The sequence below is a fragment of the Colobus angolensis genome, unplaced genomic scaffold (genome assembly GCF_000951035.1).
Source record: "Colobus angolensis palliatus isolate OR3802 unplaced genomic scaffold, Cang.pa_1.0 Scaffold72, whole genome shotgun sequence".
Classification (NCBI taxonomy): Eukaryota; Metazoa; Chordata; class Mammalia; order Primates; family Cercopithecidae; genus Colobus; species Colobus angolensis.
Genome location: NW_012120932.1, coordinates 5,414,892 through 5,436,135, shown reverse-complemented (window position 1 = coordinate 5,436,135; position 21,244 = coordinate 5,414,892). Strand labels below are relative to the sequence as shown.

At 45.5% G+C, this 21,244-nt stretch overlaps 1 protein-coding gene across 1 annotated transcript in view; it reads right to left on the bottom strand.

The window, feature by feature from the left end:
- Window positions 1–1,650: 1,650 nt before the first annotated feature.
- Window positions 1,651–21,244, bottom strand: part of SLC35D2 (solute carrier family 35 (UDP-GlcNAc/UDP-glucose transporter), member D2) — an 80,107-nt gene continuing 60,513 nt past the window's right edge. Inside the window, exons 10-13 of the mRNA XM_011927542.1 lie at window positions 17,934–18,001; window positions 5,269–5,347; window positions 2,944–3,026; window positions 1,651–2,279 (exon numbers count right to left, since the gene is read on the bottom strand). Coding sequence (XP_011782932.1) covers window positions 2,180–2,279; window positions 2,944–3,026; window positions 5,269–5,347; window positions 17,934–18,001 — 330 coding nt within the window. The 3' untranslated portion in view covers window positions 1,651–2,179. The remainder of the gene's footprint in view (window positions 2,280–2,943; window positions 3,027–5,268; window positions 5,348–17,933; window positions 18,002–21,244) is intronic.

Here is a 21,244-nt window from a genome sequence, read left to right as displayed (position 1 = left end):
CATATTAATAGCAGCATTATGCATAATAGCCAAATGGTGGAAGCAAGCCAAGTGTCCATCAGCAGATGACTGGATAACAGATGCAGCAAACCCACACCACACATGCAGACGTAAGGAAGGACACTCTGCATGCTACAGCACAGACGAACGTTGGCGATACGACGCTGAGTGAATAAACCTGTCACAAAAACACCAATACTATATGATTCTACTTATATAAGGGATCTTGAATAGTCAAACTCACAAAGACAGCAGAATGGGGGTTGCCAGGGGCTGGGGGGTTGGGGAAACGGGAAGTTCTTGTTTCATGGGTACAGAGTTTCAGTTTTGCAAGATGAAAAAGCTCTGGAGGTAGGTTGTACAATCAGTATGCTTACTCCTGCTGGACTGTATACACTTAAAAATGGTTAGAATGGTAAATTCTGTCGTGTACTTTACCACAATTTTAAAAAGTTTTTTTTTTAAGACAAGGTCTCACCCTGTCACTGAGGCTGGAGTGCAGTGGCATGATCACAGCTCACTGCAGCCTCAACCTCCCAGGCTCAAGCAATCCTCCCACCTCAGCCTCCCCCGTAGCTGGGATCAGAGGTGCGCACCACCATGCCTGGCTAATTTTTTTTTGAAGAGATGGTGTTTCACCATGTTGCCTGGGCTGGTCTCAAACTCCCGGGCCCAAGCGATTTTCCCACTTCAGCCTCCCAAAGTGCTGGGATTACAGGCGTGAGCCACCGCACCCAGCCACATAAAAATCCACACAATGATTCCTTCCTGTGCTGGCCTGCTCCAGATCTGGCTCAGCTTCTCGAAACTCAGAAAGTTGCCGCTCGCAAGAATTTAGAGATCTAGTTGAATTTTACAGATCAAAATACTAGAGGCCACGACAGGCAAAGTGACTTGGGAAAGGTCTCCCGAGTTTAATAGTAGAGACAAGATTAGTTAGTCTGGCTCCTGACTCCCAGACTGGGGCTCTACCCTGCACTCGCAATTCCAGGGGGGACACCCATTTCCACACAAAGCGGGAGAAGTCACCCTATCCATTCAGGCCTCCTTCCCATACACCAGGGGTTGGAGGTAGGTGAGCATGTGAGGAAATGCACCTTTGGTAAAAGCTCCTGAACAAACCTGGAGGGAGATGAGAAGAAACAAACAGGTCAGTGCTTAAATGCTAACAGGACTACCCGGGCGCAGTGGCTCACGCCTGTGATCCCAACACTTTAGGAGGCCAAGGTGGGCAGATCACCTGAGGTCAGGAGTTCAAGACTAGCCTGGCCAACATGACGGCCAAACCTCGTCTCTACTAAAAATACAAAAATCAGCAGGACGTGGTGGCAGATGCCTGTAATCCCAGCTACTCGGGAGGCTGAAGCAAGAGAATCACCTGAACCCAGGTGGCAGAGGCTGCAGTGAGTCGAGATTGCGCCACTGCACTCCAGACTGGGGGGTAGAATGAGAGTCTGTCTCAAAAAAACAAAAAACAAAAAAAACAGGATAAAGCCTGAGTATTTTTTTTCCCCATTGAGTTACTTTGTAGCTTTCCCCAACCTGGAGTCATAAAGGAGTTTGGAATTGTCCCTTCAAGGTGACACATTCTGCTACATTGTGAATGACGGACACTGTTTTCTGCCTCCAATAATACCACATGATGAGGCATACATAGAAGTGATTCTTTATTTACTTTGATGATTAGGAAGAGATACCAACATAACTTTCATCAAAGCTAACAAATTCCTGGCAGTTAACTAATTTTCTTAGAATAAAGACATGTCTGTTTAAACTGCAACAACCGGCCCTTTGCTTTGGCTGGGACCTTGCGAATCACGGCCAAGGTGCTGATTAGAAAACAGTCACAATTACGTCAACCTCCTGCCCGCACATGGCACGGAGATGCCACGAAGGCCCCGCAGGTCCCTCGAAGAGCAGCTGGGGCTCCACCTACCGAGTCCCAGTGGCTTATTTTGAAAAGATTTGCTTTTCACCGGTGAGGCGTGGCCCAGGTCCGTTTCTCGGGGCTGCCTTTGGCCCACCGTGCATGCGTATGAGGTAGTTCTCTTTGCATTCTGCAGATGCTCTCACTTGCCCAGGGGGTGGATGTCACGAATCTGAAACCTCTGGCTTCACATTCCCACTGGGAATCCCCCCAGCCCCAGTCACAAGTCAGCCTCCAATCCTGCGGCAGACTCTAGCTCTTCAAATCCAAACGAATGTTTTCCTCATCCACAGGTTTGGGCTTTAACTGGCTGCTCAGTGTTAAAAAGGAATATCTCAAGCCCCCTGCCATGCTGAAAGGAGGAAAAAAAAAAAAGTGAAAATAAATGACTGGGAATTTCCCAGGGGCTCCAGCAGCAGTTGCTGGCGTTTTTATCAACACAGCCTGCTTCATGCAGAGGGAATTATTCCAATATCTGTGTTTCTCCTCAAGTTTGTGGACTGCTTGATGAGAACGTCCCCTCTTATTTACAAGCCTTTGGAGGCAGAAGAAGAGTCATCAAATCTAATGCAGAACCTCAGAGAGAAAATAAGCACTTGGTTTTTACTGAATAAACTACATACCCTTAGCCTTAAATAGTACCCCACTGCTGAGACCCCAAACGCCTTTCAAAGCTGGGTTAGTCCACACCCCCTGCTTGCCGAGCCTGGTGGTCACAAAGGTTAACACCTTCCACTTCACAGAAGGAGGGCAGAGAACGCAGGGGCCTTCTGTGAGGAAGACAGGTGAGTTCAATTCCGATCCCAGCCCTGCAAACTGTCATCACACATGTCCCCATGGATCTGCATGAGGATGAACCCAGGGATGAAGTAAAATTATCTTAGAAATTAGAATGTCGAAACGCCTCCTGGCTTAACATGAAAGACTTCTCTAGGCTCTTTTGCTTATTACATATTAATCGAACTGTTTAAGGTTCTTGTTTTCCCAAAGTGAGTCCATTAAAAATTCCCACTCACCAAATATTCAATCCTACAAAGTTTAACAAAGAGAAAATGTAGTCTCCACCGATTAACATCCCAATGTAGGCAACGGATACATTCTGCAGAAAGAGAGAGAGGATTTGTCATTTTAATAGTAAAATGTTTAGGGGAAAATATAAATAGTAAAACCTGAAACTAGACATTTTAGTTACTTTGCAAAGAGACTTGTATATAGGGATATTCACAGGGGGCTGAAAAAAATAAAAACCGTTACAGGCCAGGAATGATGGCTCATGCCTGTAATCCCGATACTCTGGGAGGCCAAAGTCAAAGGATCACTTGAGCCCAGGAGTTGAAGACCAGCTGAGGCAACACAGTGAGATCCCATCTCTACAAAAACTTTTTGAAAGTAGTCGGACATGGTGGCACATGCCTGTAATCCCACAGGGACTGAAGTGGGAGGACTGCTTGAGCCCAGGAGGTCAAGGCTGCAGTGAGCTACATGCCACTGTACTCCAGCCTGGGCAACAGAGCAAGACCCTGCCTCAGAAAAATAAATAAGCCATTACATATGGGGTTTACTAAATGAATGCAGTAAATTATGGTCTGATGACAACAGAAAATTGCGTTATTCTCTCCCGTTACAGCTGGCATGCAGGCGAAAGAGGAAGAGTGGGGCTATCATCAGCTTGCCAGATCCTAACTCTTTACTCTCATTGGGTAGTGAGGTTTTCCAGGGCTTTTTTTTTCTTCTTCTTCTTCTTCTTTCTTCTTCTTCCTTCTTCTTCCTCTTCCTCTTCTTCCTCTTCCTTCTTCTTCCTCTTCCTTTCTTCCTCTTCCTCTTCCTTCTTTCTTCTTCTTCTTTCTTCTTCTTTCTTCCTTCTTCTTCCTTCTTCTTCTTCTTTCTTCTCCTTCTCCTTCTTCTTCTTTCTTCTCCTTCTCCTTCTTCTTCTTTCTTCTTCTTTTTTTTATTTTTTAGACAGAGTCTCGCTCTGTTGCCCAGGCTGGAGTGCAGTGACACAATCTCAGCTCACTGCAACCTTTGCCTCCCAGGTTCAAGAGATTCTCCAGTCCAGCCTCCCAAGTAGCTGGGACTACAGGGTGCCCACCACCACACCTGGCTCGTTTTTGTAGTTTTAGTAGAGATGGGGTTTTGCCATATTGGCCAGGCTGGTCTCTTAATTCCTGACCTCAGGTGATCTGCCTGCCTCGGCCTCTTGAAGTGCTGGGATTACAGGCATGAGCCACTGTGCCTGGCCTGTTTTTCTTTTCTTTTTTTTTTTTTTTCAACCCTGGGCACTGCAGATTGTGCAGTGTGACACTACACTGCAATCTGTGGGCACACCAGGGCCAAGTAGTGAGTTAATTATCTTGATCGTAAACTTGAGCAGAGTGGAGACAGTCAAAAACTTCCAGGCCATGCTCTGCCCAGCGCATTCTAGGAGACCTCTGGGCAGCCAAGGGACAGGTGAATTCTTGAAGCCGGCAGTGTTTTCAAACACTCTAGGACTTCGTGTGAATAGAAAAACAAAGCAATTATGGAATCCAGAACACCTCTCCCTCTATGCATTCACGTGCGTGTGTGTGTGTATCCAGATGCATCCACACATCCAAACACCCGCACACCAACCACAAGCTCACCGACCTCACCACACAGCATGCACCTCCACAACGGCTCCACTTCTCAGTGGGCAGGTTCTCCCAGAAAACCAAATTATGGATCACAGGGTGTCTTACTAATCATTGATACTTGGGTTTTGTTTTGTTTTTTTAGCTTTTCACTTCATTTTCCCAGATCCACCCCTCCAAGCCACCCCCAACTTAAAAGTTATAATTTGTCTCTCCTTTATAAATTAGCAATCTGTCCCTCTATTCTATGCAGTAGATTAGAAGAAGTAAGATGGGGCCGGGCTCAGTGGCTCATGCCTGTAATCCCAGCACTTTGGGAGGCTGAGGTGGGTGGATCATGAGGTCAGGAGTTCAAGACCAGCCTGGCCAACATGGTGAAACCCAGTCTCTACCAAAAATATAAAAAATTAGCCAGCTGTGGTGGCGGGTGCCTGTAATCCCAGCTACTCGGGAGGCTGAGGCAGGAGAACTGCTTGAACCAGGGAGGTGGGTGCAGTGAGCCAAGATTGCACCACTGCACTCCAGCCTGGATGACAGAATGAGACTCTGTCTCAAAAAAGAAAAAGAAGAAGTAAGATGGGATCACAGAGGCCCAGCTGAAAAGGTCACCGCCCTCATTCTTACACCACCACCACCACAACCAACAAAATCAAATCCGGCCTCCAGTGGAAAATCTGGATTCACAGTCCATTCCTTGACTCAGTTGTTCCTTCCAAGGCTCCATCCACTCACCTTGATGGCTCCAACCACTGCTGTCGTCAAGGCTGAATTGTAATAGCTGCACAGAACCGTGGAGTACATCAGCAGAAACCTGCGACAAGGAAGCAGACACTGGAGTGTGCGTCTCACTACGCTGGGGAATAATAAATAGGTTAAGGCCAGCGGTGACCCCCACACAAGCACTTTAAGCAAAGAAAAAAGAAACACGTATCATAAAGGTTTTGTAACCCACACCTTAAGGTATCTTGCTATTGGTCTTATGACAGGAAAATGGTCCAGCTGTGAATTAGCTAAACCTTCTACTTAAGGTATCCTTCTCATTTTCTCTGTACATTTCCCCTGAGTGTTTCCACAACCTGGGGGTAAGAAGAACAAGGTTTAATGACCTGAAATCTCTCATTTATCAGCATGTTAAATGAAGTTAAGACTTTGAGTTTTTTTGTTTTTGTTTTTGAGACGGAGTCTCGCTCTGTCGCCCAGGCTGGAGTGCAGTGGCGCGATCTCAGCTCACTGCAAGCTCCGCCTCCCGGGTTCCCGCCATTCTCCTGCCTCAGCCTCCCAAGTAGCTGGGACTATAGGCGCCTGCCACCGCGCCCGGCTAATTATTTTGTATTTTTAGTAGAGACGGGGTTTCACCGTGTTAGCCAGGATGGTCTTGATCTCCTGACCTCAGGTGATCCACCCGCCTTGGCCTCCCAAAGTGCTGGGATTACAGGTGTGAGCCACCGCGCCTGGCCGACTTTGAGTTTTTAATCCTCTGTGCATCAGAATCACCTGTTGCACCTTTTTTTTTTTTTTTGGTAGGGACGGAGTCTCACTCTGTCAACCAGGCTGGAGTGCAGTGGCGCACTCTCAGCTCACTGCAACCTCCACCCCTAGGTTCCAGCAATTCTCCTGCCTCAGCCTTCTGAGGAGCTGGGCCAACAGGCTCATGCTGCCACGCCCAGCTAATTTTTTTTGTATTTTAGTAGAGATGGGGTTTCACCGTGTTGCCCAGGCTGGTCTTGAACTCCTGAGCTCAGGCAATCTGCCCGCCTTGGCCTCCCATAATGCTAGGATTACAGGCATGAGCCACCATGCCCAGTCTGCCTGCTGCACTTCCAACACACAATGAACGATGCCTGGCAGAGGTTCTGCTTCACATGGTTTGAGGTGGGGCCCTGACCACACATGAGATGAAAGATCCTCAGGTGATTCTGACCTGCAGCCAGAGAGGAGGACCCCTGGTGTCGGAAGAGAAAATCAGCTAAGCGATTGCTGCCTTCAGACAGAGGACATTGAAACAGATGCCATGTGTGGATAAGGCTACTGTACCTGTTACCAAAGTTAACTCAGGCACTTAACATGACCGTAGGTATTGATACTTACTTGCCAATAAAATGACACAGCCTTGTGAACGAGCACCCGACAAGAAAACACATACACAGGTAAAGAATGCCAAATCCAGTCAGGTAAAGAGGTGAGCTAATTCCAGTCAAGCCGTGATGGAAATTAGCTGCAACCTCACCTAAGCTGCAACTCAGATCAGATGATGAAATGCTGAAAGGGAATACAAACCGGCTGAGAAAGAAACATGGAAGGTACAGGGAGAGCATAAGGTGTGTGAGATTTGAAAAGCTAAATCCCAGGTCAGGTTGGACACGGTGGCTCATGCCCATAATCCCAGCACTTCAGGAGGCAGAGGTGGGTGAATCGCCTGAGGTCAGGAGTTCCAGACCAGCCTGGCCAACATGGTGAAACCCTCTCTCTACTAAAAACATGAAAATTAGCCAGACATGGCGGCACATGCCTGTCATCCCAGCTACTCGGGAGGATGAGGCAGCAGAATTGCTTGAACCTGGGAGGCGGAGCTGAGATCATACCACTGCTCTCCAGCCTGGGTGACAGGACGAGACTCCGTCCCAATTAATTAATTAATTAATTAGTCCCAGGTTGAAGGCAGGAGCTTGGATTCCCCATTGACAGAAGCAAACTCAATCTAGCAAAGGGCTCAGTGCACCTGCGCTTGGGTAAGCACAGAGTTTATTGAATTCTAGAATCCTGCTAGAATTTAACACTCGGTCTTGGTCCTGGGCTAAATCTCTGGTGGAGATCATGGTCACAGACCTCCAACATGATAACCTCTGTTGGCCTGAGTGTGTTTACTACTAAAGGTGGTAGAGGGGAAAAATCAGAATATCAAGCTTTACAAGTTGAAGAATAAACTTAATTTTAAACTTAAAATTTTGTAATCTTTGGAATACTGTGTCTATTGTAATTAAAACAATTTGAAAAGTTAAAGAAACTCTTGGTTCTAACTTGAAATATATAATTGATGTTAGACTTACAATTGTAATTTGAAAGAAGAGTGTTGAAGTCTCATCAGAATTTGAATTTTTTTTTTTTTTTTGAGATGGAGTCTCACTCTGTGGCCAGGCTGGAGTGCAGTGGTGGATCTTGGCTCACTGCACCCTCCGCCTCCCAGGTTCAAGCAATTCTCCTGCCTCAGCCTCCCAAGTAGCTGGGACTACAGGCGAGCGCCACCATACCCAGCTAATTTTTGTACTTTTAGTAGAGACGGTGTTTCACCATGTTGGCCAGAATGGTCTCGAACTCTTGACCTCGTGATCTGCCCGCCTCGGCCCCCCAAAGTGCTGGGATTACAGGTGTGAGCCACTGCGCCCGGCCTGAATGTTTTTTAAGAAGCTGATTTACCCCATTTCTAAATTTGGTTTATTAGATTTCAAACAGTTGCTTAAGTACAGAAAGCAATCTACTAGCTTTGTTAATTGGCCTCAGGGGTTGGAATTGCTGAAGAAAAAGTAGGCAGCTCCCATTTGTAAAAGCAGTTGAAAACGCTTAAATTATTTTAATTCACTAAGCTGTAAATAGAACTGATTTACAGTACATTGTTTAGGGGATTTTAATCAGTTAAACTTGAGTTAATAAACCATTTATCAAATAACGAAAATAAATGTTCTTCTATAGAAAAATTGTTAGCCTTATAAATAAGGCAATAATATTTGTAAGTTGAACTTTAAGGCTTAAGAAAAATATCTAAGTTTTGGCCGGGCATGGTGGCTCACACCTGTAATCCCAGCACTTTGGGAGGCCAAGGCAGGCAGAGAGTGAGACGATCCTGGCCAACACAGTGAAACCCCGTCTCTACTAAAAATACAAAAAAATTAGCCGGGCGTGGTGGCAGGCACCTGTAGTCTCAGCTACTCGGGGGGCTGAGGCAGGAGAATCGCTTGAGCCCATGAGGCAGAGGTTGCAGTGAGCCGGGATCTCACCACTGTACTTTTAGCCTGGGGGACAAAGCGAGACTCCATCTCAAAAAAAAAAAAAGAAAATCCAGTTTCTCAAATTGTTATAATTTTAATAAATCTAACATCAATTTAGATTCCCAGGAGCTATAAATAATCCTATTTATGCACAAAATGAAAAAATTTGAAAACTCAAACTAATGCCACTGAGTGCCTGCTCTGCCAGGCCCTGGCCGTGGGAGGGGACCATCCCATTCGCAGCACCTGCCCCAGAGCCGCTCAGACCCAGCTCAGAGGAGAGAGCTGCACAGCAGCAGGAGCACAGCACAGGGTCCAGCCCGACGCAGGGGCAAGGCAGGAGCTTCCTGCAGGCCGTACGCACCAGCGCAGCCTGCAACCAAGGACAGCATGGATGTTCTTTATTTCCACTTTTGCTTTAAAATTCCAACCCCAGGCAGGGTTCCAGTCATGCAACATTTTCTCCATCCTACATTTTTTTTCTTAAAAAAGGGTTGGGGGGAACCTTATCTCTTGACGAGATCTGCCTGTATTACCCAGGCTGGACATGAATGCCTGGGTTCAAGGGATCCTCCCACCTGTCTTCCAAGTAGCTGGGCTGACAGATGTGTGCCATCACACCCGGCTCCATCGTGGCGAAACCACCTCAGCCTGCAGTAAGAATCAGAAGACATCGCGGATCTACGATCCCAGCACCCGTCTATCATGAGTGCGGGTGACAAGGACATCACTCACCAGCTGGGCTGCGCCAGGGAGGAGAACCCCTCCCTAACATTCTGGAGTGAGCCTCAGTGAGCAGCCATCCTCCTCAGCAACAGATAAGCGGCTAGACAGAAGAGCTGCACTTCTGTTTTCTTTTCTGTTTTTTAAAGACAGGGTCTCACTCTTTTGTCCAGGCTGGAGTGCAGTGGTGTGATCATGGTTCACTGCAGCCTCCACCTCCCAGGCTCAAGCAATCCTCCCACCTCAGCCTCTCAAGTAGCTGGAACTACAGGTACACATCACTAAACCTGGCTAATTTTTAAATTTTTCTAGATACAGAGTCTTGCTATCTTGCCCAGGCTGGTCTGGAACTCTGTGGCTCAAGCGATCCTCCCTCCCCAGCCTCCCAAAGTGCTGGGACTATAGGCATTAGTCCCACTCCCAGCTTGCACTTCTTAATATACCCACTAGATGTCCCCAGAGAGGGCAAATATAGAACCACTGGGCTCAAAGTAGTAGTATATTACATTTTTTAAAAGAATCTATTTCTATATGCAGAAAAACACTTGTATAGTTCTTTGGCCAAAACCAAGACTCTGAACTAAAAGAACCTTCGTTAATTCAGTACTCAGTACAAGGGAAACCACACCCCTTTTAATCCTGAAAATATCAACCTCCACATGACTAGCTTTGGTTTTACTATCTGTAGATTAAAAAAATACAACAATATTTAAAAGTATGGCTGAATTCCTAGTAACCTTTTTTTCCGTTCTATATATTTTTTAGACAGGGTCTCACTCTGTCACTCAGGCTGGAGTACAGTAGCACAGTCACAACTCACTGGGCTCAGATGAGCCCAGTCTCTACCTTCTGGGATCAGGTGATCCTCCCACCTCAGCCTCCCAAAGTGCTGGGATTACAGGTGTGAGCCACCATGCCCAGCCCGCTCTGTATTTTGAAGTCATGATATTATCAGTGTACATTTGAAACATAACAGCACATACATCTGATGCACATTTATTCAGACAACACAGGCCAGCCGAGTGCTCTGCTTCTAGGGCCACCAGGGTGGAAATGCCCAAGTAGAAACTCCTGGACCAGAACCTCTGCTCAAAGGCTTCTTCTTCCTCTTCTAAAAACAGCACAAAAATAACTGCCTTACCCAACATTGTGGCAGTCACAAACAAAACTCAAATGACCTAGTTTACACCTTGTTACTGATTACCGTTCCCTGCCCCAACAAATACAGAAACTCAACACAAACGTTGAAATATTCACAGGCCACTTTTGCATTCCTTCCACCATCCACAACGGTACCCGAGCACATCATTCTCTTATAATTCCAGATTTCAAAGGATTCCAAGGAACCTCATCCTCATCATCTCTGGGAAGAACTCACTCCTAAGAACTCACAAAGTGCCAGCCCGGGCAACGTGGTGAAACTCCATCTCTACTAAACATACAAAAATTAGCCGGGCATGGTGGCTGGAACCTATAATCTCAGCTACTCAGGAGGCTGAGGCAGGAGAATCGCTTGAACCCAGGAGGCACAGGTTGCAGTGAGATGAAATCGCATCACTGCATTCCAGCCTGGGCAAACAGAGTGAGACTCCATCTCAAAAAAAAAAAGACGTTATTTATTATCTTTTAAGGGACAGAAATTCTACAGCATTGAATAATTTGGCAGGAGAGATTTACATATATACACACACATATACATATACACTTATATATATATAAATACATACGTTTTTATATATATACTTTTTTTAGAGACAGGTTCTCCCTCTGTTGCCCAGGCTGGAGTGCAGTGGTGCCATTGTAGCTCACTGCAGCCTCCAACTCCTGGGCTCAAGCGATCCTCCTGCCTCACCCTCCTGAGTAGCTGGAACTGCAAGAACATGCCACCATATTTGCCTAACTTTTTTCTGTAGAAATGAGTTCTCATATGTTGCCCAGGCTGGTCTCAAACTCCTGGCCTCAAGTGATCTTCCCACCTCAGCCTCCCAAACAAAGCGTTGGGGCTACAGGCATGAGCCACTGTGTCCAGTCTAGATTTCTTACATTTCTTACCTGCATTTTCACATCTCTGATCTTCAGAACACTCCTGCACTGGAGTACCTGGAGTACCTGGAGAGTGGCTGTGGTCCGCGGATTTTGTAAGCATGCGCTGTCCATTTGCAAGTTTGATAACTGCTCAGCCATTGCAATTAAGCAATGTTCTGCTTTCGCGGCACCAATGATAACTAGCTTTTAAACTTCTATCTTTCACAGCCCGTTTGTGAGAGAACATTTTCATGGATCTCTTCTGTTGTGTTGTTAGGAATACAGTAGGAAGGAATGATATTTGGCTTCCTTCATAAAGGAATCTGTATTAGTCAGGGTTCCCCAGAGGAACGGAACCAACAGAATATACAGGTATAGATATATGAGAGGGGATTTATCAGGGGAATTGGCTCCTGCAATTATGGAGGCTAAAAAGTCCCAAGACAGGCCATCTGCAAGCTGGAGACCCTGAGATGCCAGTAGCATGGCTTAGACCAGTCCAAAGGCCTCAGAACGAGGGAAGCCTTTGGTGTAACTCTCAGTCCAAGGCCAAAGGCCTCCTGACCACAGACTGCTGGTGGAAGCCATGGATTCCCAAGGCCAGTGAGCTGGGAGTTCTGATGTCCAAGGCAGCAGAAGAAAGTCTGTCCCAGATTTCAAAGAGGGATGGATTCGCCTTCTGTATTTGATCTCTCCACGCCATGGCCAATTGGCTGGTGCCTGCCAACCATGGGGGCAAATCCTCCCCGCCTGGTCCACTCAGACTTGCACGCCAATCTCCTGTGGGTTTCCACACACACACACACACACACACAACTGAAATAAAGCTTCACTGGGCTCCCAGGTACTCCTTAATCCAGTGAGTTGATACCTGAAATTAACTCCACAATTCCCCCTGCTTGTCAACTTGGCACCCACAGCATCGTCTTAAACCATACTTAAGTTTCCAAATGAAGACAGTAACAAAGTAATTTTGTTATTTAGTTGCATCCACCTGACATGACGCAACTGTCCTGCATACAACCGAAATACACAATCCCTTCCCCAGAATTCAGCTTTCAGGATTTCAACATTTGAGATTCTACTCTTTCAGGATTATAATTTTCAGAAGTTAGATCTTTTGGGGGTTATGGCATTCAAGATAGTGTTGTGAAAGGAAAATTAAATCTCAGAACCCCAGACTCACGATGCCAAAGGGAGAAGTGAAGTCTGGAAACTGAGTCACACAAAAGCCTTCCATTCTGTTTCTCTATAGATAGCTGCAAAGAGAGAGGGCCACATATCTCCCCAGGTGGCCTCCCTCACAAATTGTTCACAAGGAATTTCCTTGCAGGTCCCAAAATCTTCACCCTAAAACAGAGTTCTGCTGCATTTCACCCTGATTTTTTTTTTTTTTTTTAGACGGAGTCTTGCACTGTCACCCAGGCTAGAGTGTAATGGCACAGACTTGGCTCACTGCAACCTCCACCTCCTGGGTTCAAGAGATTCTCGTGCCTCAGCCTCCCAAGTAGCTTGGATTACAGGGGCACACGACCACGCCTGGCTGATTTTTGTATATTTAGTAGAGACAGGGTTTCACCATGTTGGCCAGGCTGGTCTCGAACGCCTGACCTCAAGTGATCTGCCCACCTCGGCCTCCCAAAGTGCTGGGATTGTAGGCTTGAGCCACCACGCCCACATGATGATGTAAATTAATAGCTTATCTTAAACAGGTACTGGACAAAGACAGAACTAGAAATCATCCCTCTGCCCACTCCAAGACAAATGCATGATTGCCTCCTTCTTCTCCTGTATGCTTGCTTTTATCTTATGTAAAATGCAGATTTGCTGAAAGCCAGACAAATGAGTAATTGTTCTTCGACCTCTCTTTTCACATGTAACATGTGGATTCAGCGAGCACTAATCCAAATCTTGCAAGAAGGTAGGACTCACTCACCTTACAAGAATGTAACCACTCACCTCCTGACATACCCTCCCTCCCTTTTTTTTCTTCCCCTCTGCCCCTCCTGCCACCCTTTCCCCTTTAAATATTGAAGTCCTCAAAATTCTCCTTGGAAAAAGCACACGCCACAGATCCTACTGTGACTTGTGTCTCTTTTTCCCCAAATGCATCCTCAACCTTGGAAGAATGAACCTCTAAATAGATTGAGACCCGTCTCAGACACTCTTTGGTTTATAGCAGGGGTCCCCAAGCCCTGGACCGCGGACTGATACCAGTCCACAGCCTGTTAGGAACCGAGGTGCACAGCAAAGGGTTAGCAAGCATGACCGCCTGAGCTCTGCCTCCTGTCAGATCAGTGGTGGCATTAGATTCTCATAGGAGTGCAAACCCTATTGTGAACTGCACATTTGAGGGATGTAGGTTGCGTGCTCCTTATGAGAATCCAATGCCTGATGATCTGAGGTAGAACAGTTTCATCCCAAAACCATCCTTACCCATCCTCCATCCATGGAAAAATTGTCTTCCAAGAAACCAGTCCCTGGTGCCAAAAAGGGTGGGGACTGCTGGTTCACAGTGTCTTTCAGGACTGTGGTTGGCACTGGCCCTCTCACCTTTCTATCGGCTTCTTAACAAAACATTTCAAAGCGTAATAATTTTTAAATTATATTTTCAACTCGGAATAGAGGTTTGGTGGCTAAAAAAAGCAAGCCCGAAATGCAAACCCAAAAGCGATGAAAGCAAGTAAGAGGCTGAGTGGGCTCGCGTGGAGTCTGGAGTTGCGGTGTGTGTGTTAACCCTGAGACATCCCTTAGCACCGGTCAGGAGGGAAGAGACAGCCCAAAACCAGCAGCAGTGCCCAAAGCCAAGGAGGTGCTGGGAAGCTCATTATGGAGATGCAGATGATCAGATCCTAGCGTACTTTGAGAAACTGCAAGAAAGCAGGATTCTGAAAAAGCCACCATGCCAAAATGGAAGTCTCCTCGCAGTGCAATTTCAGACCGAAAACTTCACCATTAAAGGTAAAGTTCATGTTGGCCGGGCACAGTGGCTCACGCCTGCAATCCCAGGACTTTGGGAGGCCGAGGCGGGCAGATCATGAGGTCAGGAGTTCGAGACCAGCCTGGCCAACAAGGTGAAACCCCGTCTCTACTTAAAAAATACAAAAACATTAGCCGGGCTTGTGGTGGTGGGGCCTGTAGTCCCAGCTACTCGGGAGGCTGAGGCAGGAGAATGGCGTGAACCCGGGAGGCGGAGTTTGCAGTGAACCGAGATTGCGCCACTGCGCTCCAGCCTGGGTGACAGAGCGAGACTCCGTCTCAAAAAAAAAAAAGTATGGAATTGTAGACAGACGGGGTCAAGCCTCTCATGGGCGAGCCCTGGAGAGCGACAGCTCACAGCAAGGCTGCCCGCCCTCACCCACTGAGGACAGCTGACCTCAGAGGGTCAAATTCTTGATTTCCTTCATGGAATGGTTACACAGTAAAGTGCATGTTAAAAACAAAAAACAAACCAAAAAAGCCAATATGTCATCAAGTTTACAATGACATGAGAAGACTTCGAATCTCTGCTCTACTGTTCACAGAGGAATACGGGCTTAGCCAAGGAAAGGAGCTAGCCTAAGTTTGTGTACTAAGGGTTGACTTCTTATTTTTCTTTTTTTTTTTTTTTTTGGAGACAGAGTCTCGCTCTGTTGCCCAGGCTGGAGTGCAGTGGCGCGATCTCGGCTCACTGCAAGCTCCGCCTCCCGGGTTCACGCCATTCTCCTGCCTCAGCCTCCCGAGTAGCTGGGACTACAGGCGCCCGCCACCTCGCCCGGCTAGTTTTTTTTTTTGTATTTTTTAGTAGAGACGGGGTTTCACCGTGTAGCTCAGGATGATCTCGATCTCCTGACCTCGTGATCCACCCGTCTCGGCCTCCCAAAGTGCTGGGAGACTTCTTATTTTTCGATTAGAGAGAAGAATAAGAGATGGTTTGACAAAGGGTGACTCACAAGCATGGCTTAGATTTTTTTTTTTTTCAAGGTTAAATATTCTCAGTCAACAACTGGGAAAACTACAGATATTTTACTAAACTTATGCTTCCAACAATGGCTAAGTGCTCTAAGGCAGTGGTCCCCAACCTTTCTGGCACCAGGGACTGGTTTTGTGGAAGACAATTTTTCCATGAATGGTGGGGAAGTTTGGCTTGGGGCCAAACTCTAGGGGGAGGAGCGGGGACTGAGCCCAGACTCTCAAAAGGCCTAAAGGGACCAAGGTCTGGGGCAACCCCTGGCTACCAGCAGAAGCAAATACGGCCTGTCCCTGTGGAAAAGTGTCTCAAATTCCCAATTCCAGCTCATGGGGCTGATCAAGATTAAGCAAAATGGGCCAGGTGTGGTGACTCACGCCTGTAATCCCAGCACTTGGGGAGGCCGAGGCAGGAGGATCACCTGAGGTCAGGAGTTCGAGACCAGCCTGGCCAACATGGTGAAACGTCGTCTCTACTAAAAATACAAAAATTAGCCAGGTGTGATGGTGGGCGCCTGTAATCCCAGCTACTCAGGAGGCTGAGGCAGGAGAATCACTTGAACACAAGAGGTGGAGGTTGCAGTGAGCCAAGATCATGCCACTGGACTCCAGCCTAGGGGACAAAGTGAGACTCTACCTCAAAAAAAAAAAAAAATTAAGCAAAATGCTCACAATCACAGGTCACCAAACACAGAAGAAAGCAAACCACAATGAACATCACCTGAAACAAAAAACTACATACTTAAATTCTCAAGAGCTGCAGATGCTGGGATTGTCAGATACAGAATATAGAAGAGCTGTGTATGACACTTAAAGAAGTAAAAGGCACAGTCACAAGGATCACCAGTGAGAGTATTCTAAATGAACAGGCACGCTTGGGAAAAAAACTGTGGAACTTTTACAAAGAAAATATAAAATTGTTCAAATCAAACACTCCATCAGCAGGTTAAACATTTAAATCAGACACAGCTAAAGAGAGAACTAATGAATGGAAGAGATACATAAATGTTTTGACTACATGTGACTACTGCAATTGAAATCAAGTTTGAGAATGGAAGAGTGTTGATCAAAGAGGTCAGGAGTTGTCTTAGTTCACCTACACAGAATGAAAAGTGCGGCAGGTGGAGAGGGAATGCATCTTCCTTCACAGGAAAAATCATTTGACGAGTAATTCCCTGCTATAGGAATTCAAGAGCCCCTTCAGTATGGGAGAAGGCACCAGGGCCTGTATTGGAATGAACCCTCGCTCAGGAAGGATCCTCCCAAGATTTCCAACAGCGTTGCCTCTGGAGAAGAAGACGACCGTGCTGGAGGCAGGGAAGAATGGAGGGGAGCTGGCGTTCCCTATTTATTCTTTTTTTTTTTTTTTTTTTGAGATAGGGTCTCCTCTATCACCCAGGCTGGAGTGCAGTGGCACGATCTTGGCTCACTGCGACCTCCACCTCCTGGGTTCAAGCGATTCTTCTGCCTCAGACTCCTGAGTAGCTGGACAACAGGTGTGCATCACCACACCCAGCTAATTTTTGTATTTTTACTAGAGATGGGGTTATGCCATGTTGGCCAGGCTGGTCTGAAACTCCTGACCCCAGGTGATCCACCCGCCTCAGCCTCCCTATTTATTCTTTCATACCTTTTTAATGATTTCCTGGTTGCATGTATCACCTATTCATGCAAAGGGATTTTCAAGTCTTTAGAAGATTGAAATAGACACAAACTATATGGCCTCTTAAGAAGAAGATATTCCTAAAGAAAATTTCAAGAACAGGGCTGGGCGCGGTGGCTCATGCCTGTAATCCCAGCACTTTGGGAGGATGAGGCGGGCAGATCACGAGGTCAGGAGATTGAGACCATCCTGGCTAACACAGTGAAACCCCGTCTGTACTAAAAATACAGAAAATTAGCCGAGCATTGTGGTACATGCCCATAATCCCAGTTACTCGCGAGGCTGAGGCAGGAGAATTGCTTGAACCTGGGATGCAGAGGTTGCAGCGAGCCAAGACTGCACCACTGCACTCTAGCCTGGGCAACAAAGCGAGACTCCATCTCCAAAAAAAAGAAAGAAAGAAAAAGAAAGAAAATTTCAAGAACAAAAAAGCCTAACTGTTGGACCATACAACAGCCTGGACATCTCTCTTTAGAAATTTTCCTGAATATAGCAGGTATAGCACTGTAGGAAAAGGCTGTCATAGTCACATCATTATGTGAGGAAGGCATCCTGAAAAACTAACGACATGGTGACAAAGACGAAAACATATCACCGCCAGGCCTGGAGGCAGGAGCCCGGAGTCCCAGCTAATCAGGAGGCTAAGGCAGGAAGACTGCTTGAGCCCAGGAGTTTGAGTCCAGCCTGGGCAACACAGTGAGACTCCATCTCTTAAGAAACAAAAACAAAAAAATCCTCAGCATTGAGCTTGAAACGTCAGCTGACTTCATTTCAGACAGACTTTCAGAAATCAATAGGCAACATCGTATTTTGGAGGAGAAAGGACATTAGCATGACTTTTAAAAACAAGAGTTGTCTGCTTGCTCCTGGTCTTCCAGGCTGGGTTTCCAGGTACCCTGGGTCCCTGCCACCTCCTTTGCTGCAGGGGGGGCACTTTCCAGAGAAAGTCAGAGAAACACAAAGGAGTTCTGACAGAACAGACAGAAGGCATAGCTTGATGTGACTTGTCAAGAGATATTGTCGACCAATGTTTCTACTTATCTATGGTTTCTTACCCCAAAAAACAGGAAAGAAGAAACTGTAGGATAAACAGAACATTCTTCCATTGGTTGAATTCAGTAGCCTATTATTAAAAAAAGAAAAAAAGGAATGATTAGGTTAATGACACTGCAGTTTAAATTTACCGGTTTTACTAAACTGTGTTTTGATACAGGAACCATCTTCCCAAACAGAAAATATAATGCTAAAAATCCTAGGTGATATTGGTTGGGTGACGTTGGGCAAATCTCTTTTCTTCCCTGAACCTCAGATTCATTTTACAAAATGTAGATTATTTAAAAAAAGGAAAGCCTTCCTCAAAAGGCTTCCTCAAAAGGATATAAGGACTGAAAGAAATTGTTTAGGGCTGTGCTGACGGCCAGCACAAAATCACAACTGCTATTATCGCTGCGGCTATCATTGATTCACTGACTTTACACACCTTTACTAGTTTAATCTGTGGTCCCAAATTCAAGGTTGGGTTTATTTTTTGTAAATAATTTTAGAAGAAAGTTGATTATCTCTTTTTTCTTTCTTTTTTGAGACCAGGTCTTGCTCTGTCACCCAGGTGTGATCATGGCTCACTGCAGCCTCTACTTCCTGGGATTAATCAGTCCTCCCACCTCAGCCTCCTAAGTAGCTGGGACTATAGGCACAGTTCACCATGCCTGGCTATTTTTTTTTTTTTTTTTGGCCTGGCTTTTTTTTTTTTTTTTTTTTAAGTAGAGACAGAGTCTCGCCATGTTGCCCAGGCTGGTCTCAAGACTCAAGTCATCTGCCTGCCTTGGCCTCCCAAAGTACAGCCAGAAAGTTTTTTCTTAATTAATAATGTAGGCAAGAAAAGTTTAAGGTCATAAACTGTTTTCAGGAACTTGCACATGCTTAGGAAGTATTGTGAACAAATAAACCATTATTTGCTACTTACCAAGCAATCAAGTAACTGGGGTGGAGGAGATGGTAGACAAAGAAGTTTAAGACTTCATTTCTGGCCAGGTGTGGTGGTTCACGCCTGTAATCCCAGCACTTTGGGAGGCCGAGGCGGGTGGATCACCTGAGGTCAGGAGTTTGAGACCAGCCTGGCCAACATGGTGAAACCCTATCTCTACGAAAAATACAAAAATTAGCCAGGCACAGCGGCAGGGGCCTGTAATCCCAGCTACTACGGGGGCTGAGGCAGGAGAATCGCTTGAACCCGGGAGGCAGAGGTTGCAGTGAGCCGAGGTCATGCCATTGCACTCCAGCCTGGGCAACAAAAGCAAAACTCCACCTCAAACAAACAAAAAAGACTCAATTTCTGCTCTCCGGGGATTTCATCCCTAGCTGAGAAAATTAAATTAACCCTCCTGAGGAGACAATAAGAAGGAGTATTTTCTTCACAGTTGGTCCCCTACTTGTATCCAAAAACGATTTGAAGGTGTCTGAAGACTGCCCATAAATGTGTGCTCCGTTACAGGATCAAATAGAATCAAATATAAGTTCCACTCACTTTCTAGTAAGCAATACTTTGTTAGCCAAGTTTTAGAAACTCTATGTATTTAAAATGAAATCTTTTAAGTTTATAGTTCAAATTTTTAAACAATTAAGGTAGAATTCTCTTCTCCAATCGGGACCATCTTGTCACATTTCACTGTCATTGTTTCATTAGTAATGCTTTGCCCACTTCACTTTTCAAAAAGATACACATTACAAAAATTAGCCGGGCATGGTGGTGTGCAGACTTCTGGTCCCAGCTACTGGGAAGGCTAAGGTGGGAGGATCACCTGAGCCCAGGAGATGGAGGCTGCAGTGAGCCGTGATGGAACCACTGCACACTCCAGCCTGGGCAACGGAGTGAGACCCTGTCTCCAAAAAAAAAGAAAAAGAAAAAAGAGACACATTAAGTGTTCCTAACTGTTGAAACTGGCTGATGGGCACATATGTGGAGTTCGCCACATCACTCTGTCTCCTTCTATATATGTTTGACAGTTTCCTTGCATCCTAACACTTTTTGTTAAATGCATACTTGTGAAAGAAAAATATAATAAATAAAAATCTGTCTCAGCAGCAAGCCCCAAGCTAATCAGAGGAGCAGAAAACATCCAAGACAATTAAAGCCGAAAAGTTTACACTGAAGACAAAGACCAAAACAAAACAAAACCACAAAAATCATAGGAAACACTTACTGTCTGAAATTAAAATAAAATTGGGAATAAGAGAAATACGTAAGTTTTAAATTTCAAACCAAGGGTAGAAAAACATCTGTTTTCTCAAAGAGCTAAAAGTATTTATGCAAATAGTAAAAAATCAATCCATCCATTAATAAGAAATAAATAAAAACTATATATGTGTTCCTGATATAACAAAATCCATTGAAGGCTATTTTGTGACTCTCACAAAAATATTTAGATTCTTCACCAACCTAACTTTTTTTTTTTTTTTTTTTTGAGACAGAGTCTCCCTCTGTTGCCAGGCTGGAGTGCAATAGCGCAATCTCGGCTCACTGCAACCTCCACCTCTCAGGTTCAAGCGATTCTCCTGCCTCAGCCTCCCAAGCAGCTGGGACTACAGGTGTTCACCACCACACCCAGCTAATTTTTGTATTTCTAGTAAAGACGGGTTTTCACCATGTTGGCCAGGATGGTCTCGATCTCTTGACCTCGAAATCCACCCACCTCAACCTCCCAAAGTACTGGGATTACTGGCGTGAGCCACCATGACCAGCCCCAACGTAAATTTTTATAGATTTTAGTTTTATTTCCTTAATAAGGATGAGACTGTATTAGTGGCATTTTAAAAATAATGTAGCATGACATTTATTTTTAAAAAGAAATAATTAAAGGTAAATAACAATAAAGCCCTTCTTCCTTTAGACTTACTGTGGGAATATGAGTCTTTTTCACTTTGCACTCAGGGTTTTTCAATCGGGAAAAAAAAAAAGTCCTATTCTTTATCCCTGTTCGTCAACTGTAATATACTAGATGTACTTTGAACCTACTGCAGTGATTCAAATAGTGAAGAAAGTTCACCCGCTGAGTATTTTCCAAGGGCCTAATTTGTTAACAAGAGAAGCTGTCATCTCTGACTTTGCTCATCAGAGATAGAATCGAGGCACTATTAATAGATCTATTGACTGTGTAAGTCCAAAGTCTGGGCTTGAATTCCCAGAGGAGTAAGTCACACACACACGTTTACCACAATCTCTGATCCTCTCATCGATCCTAGTCCCAGTTAACCAGGAAAAATGACTCATCAAATTTCTTTCCATTAACAAGAGAAGTTCACATTTTGCTCTAATTCATGAATCAGCTTTCAGAACAGTCAAACCAAACTTGGTAAACAAAAAGCAATT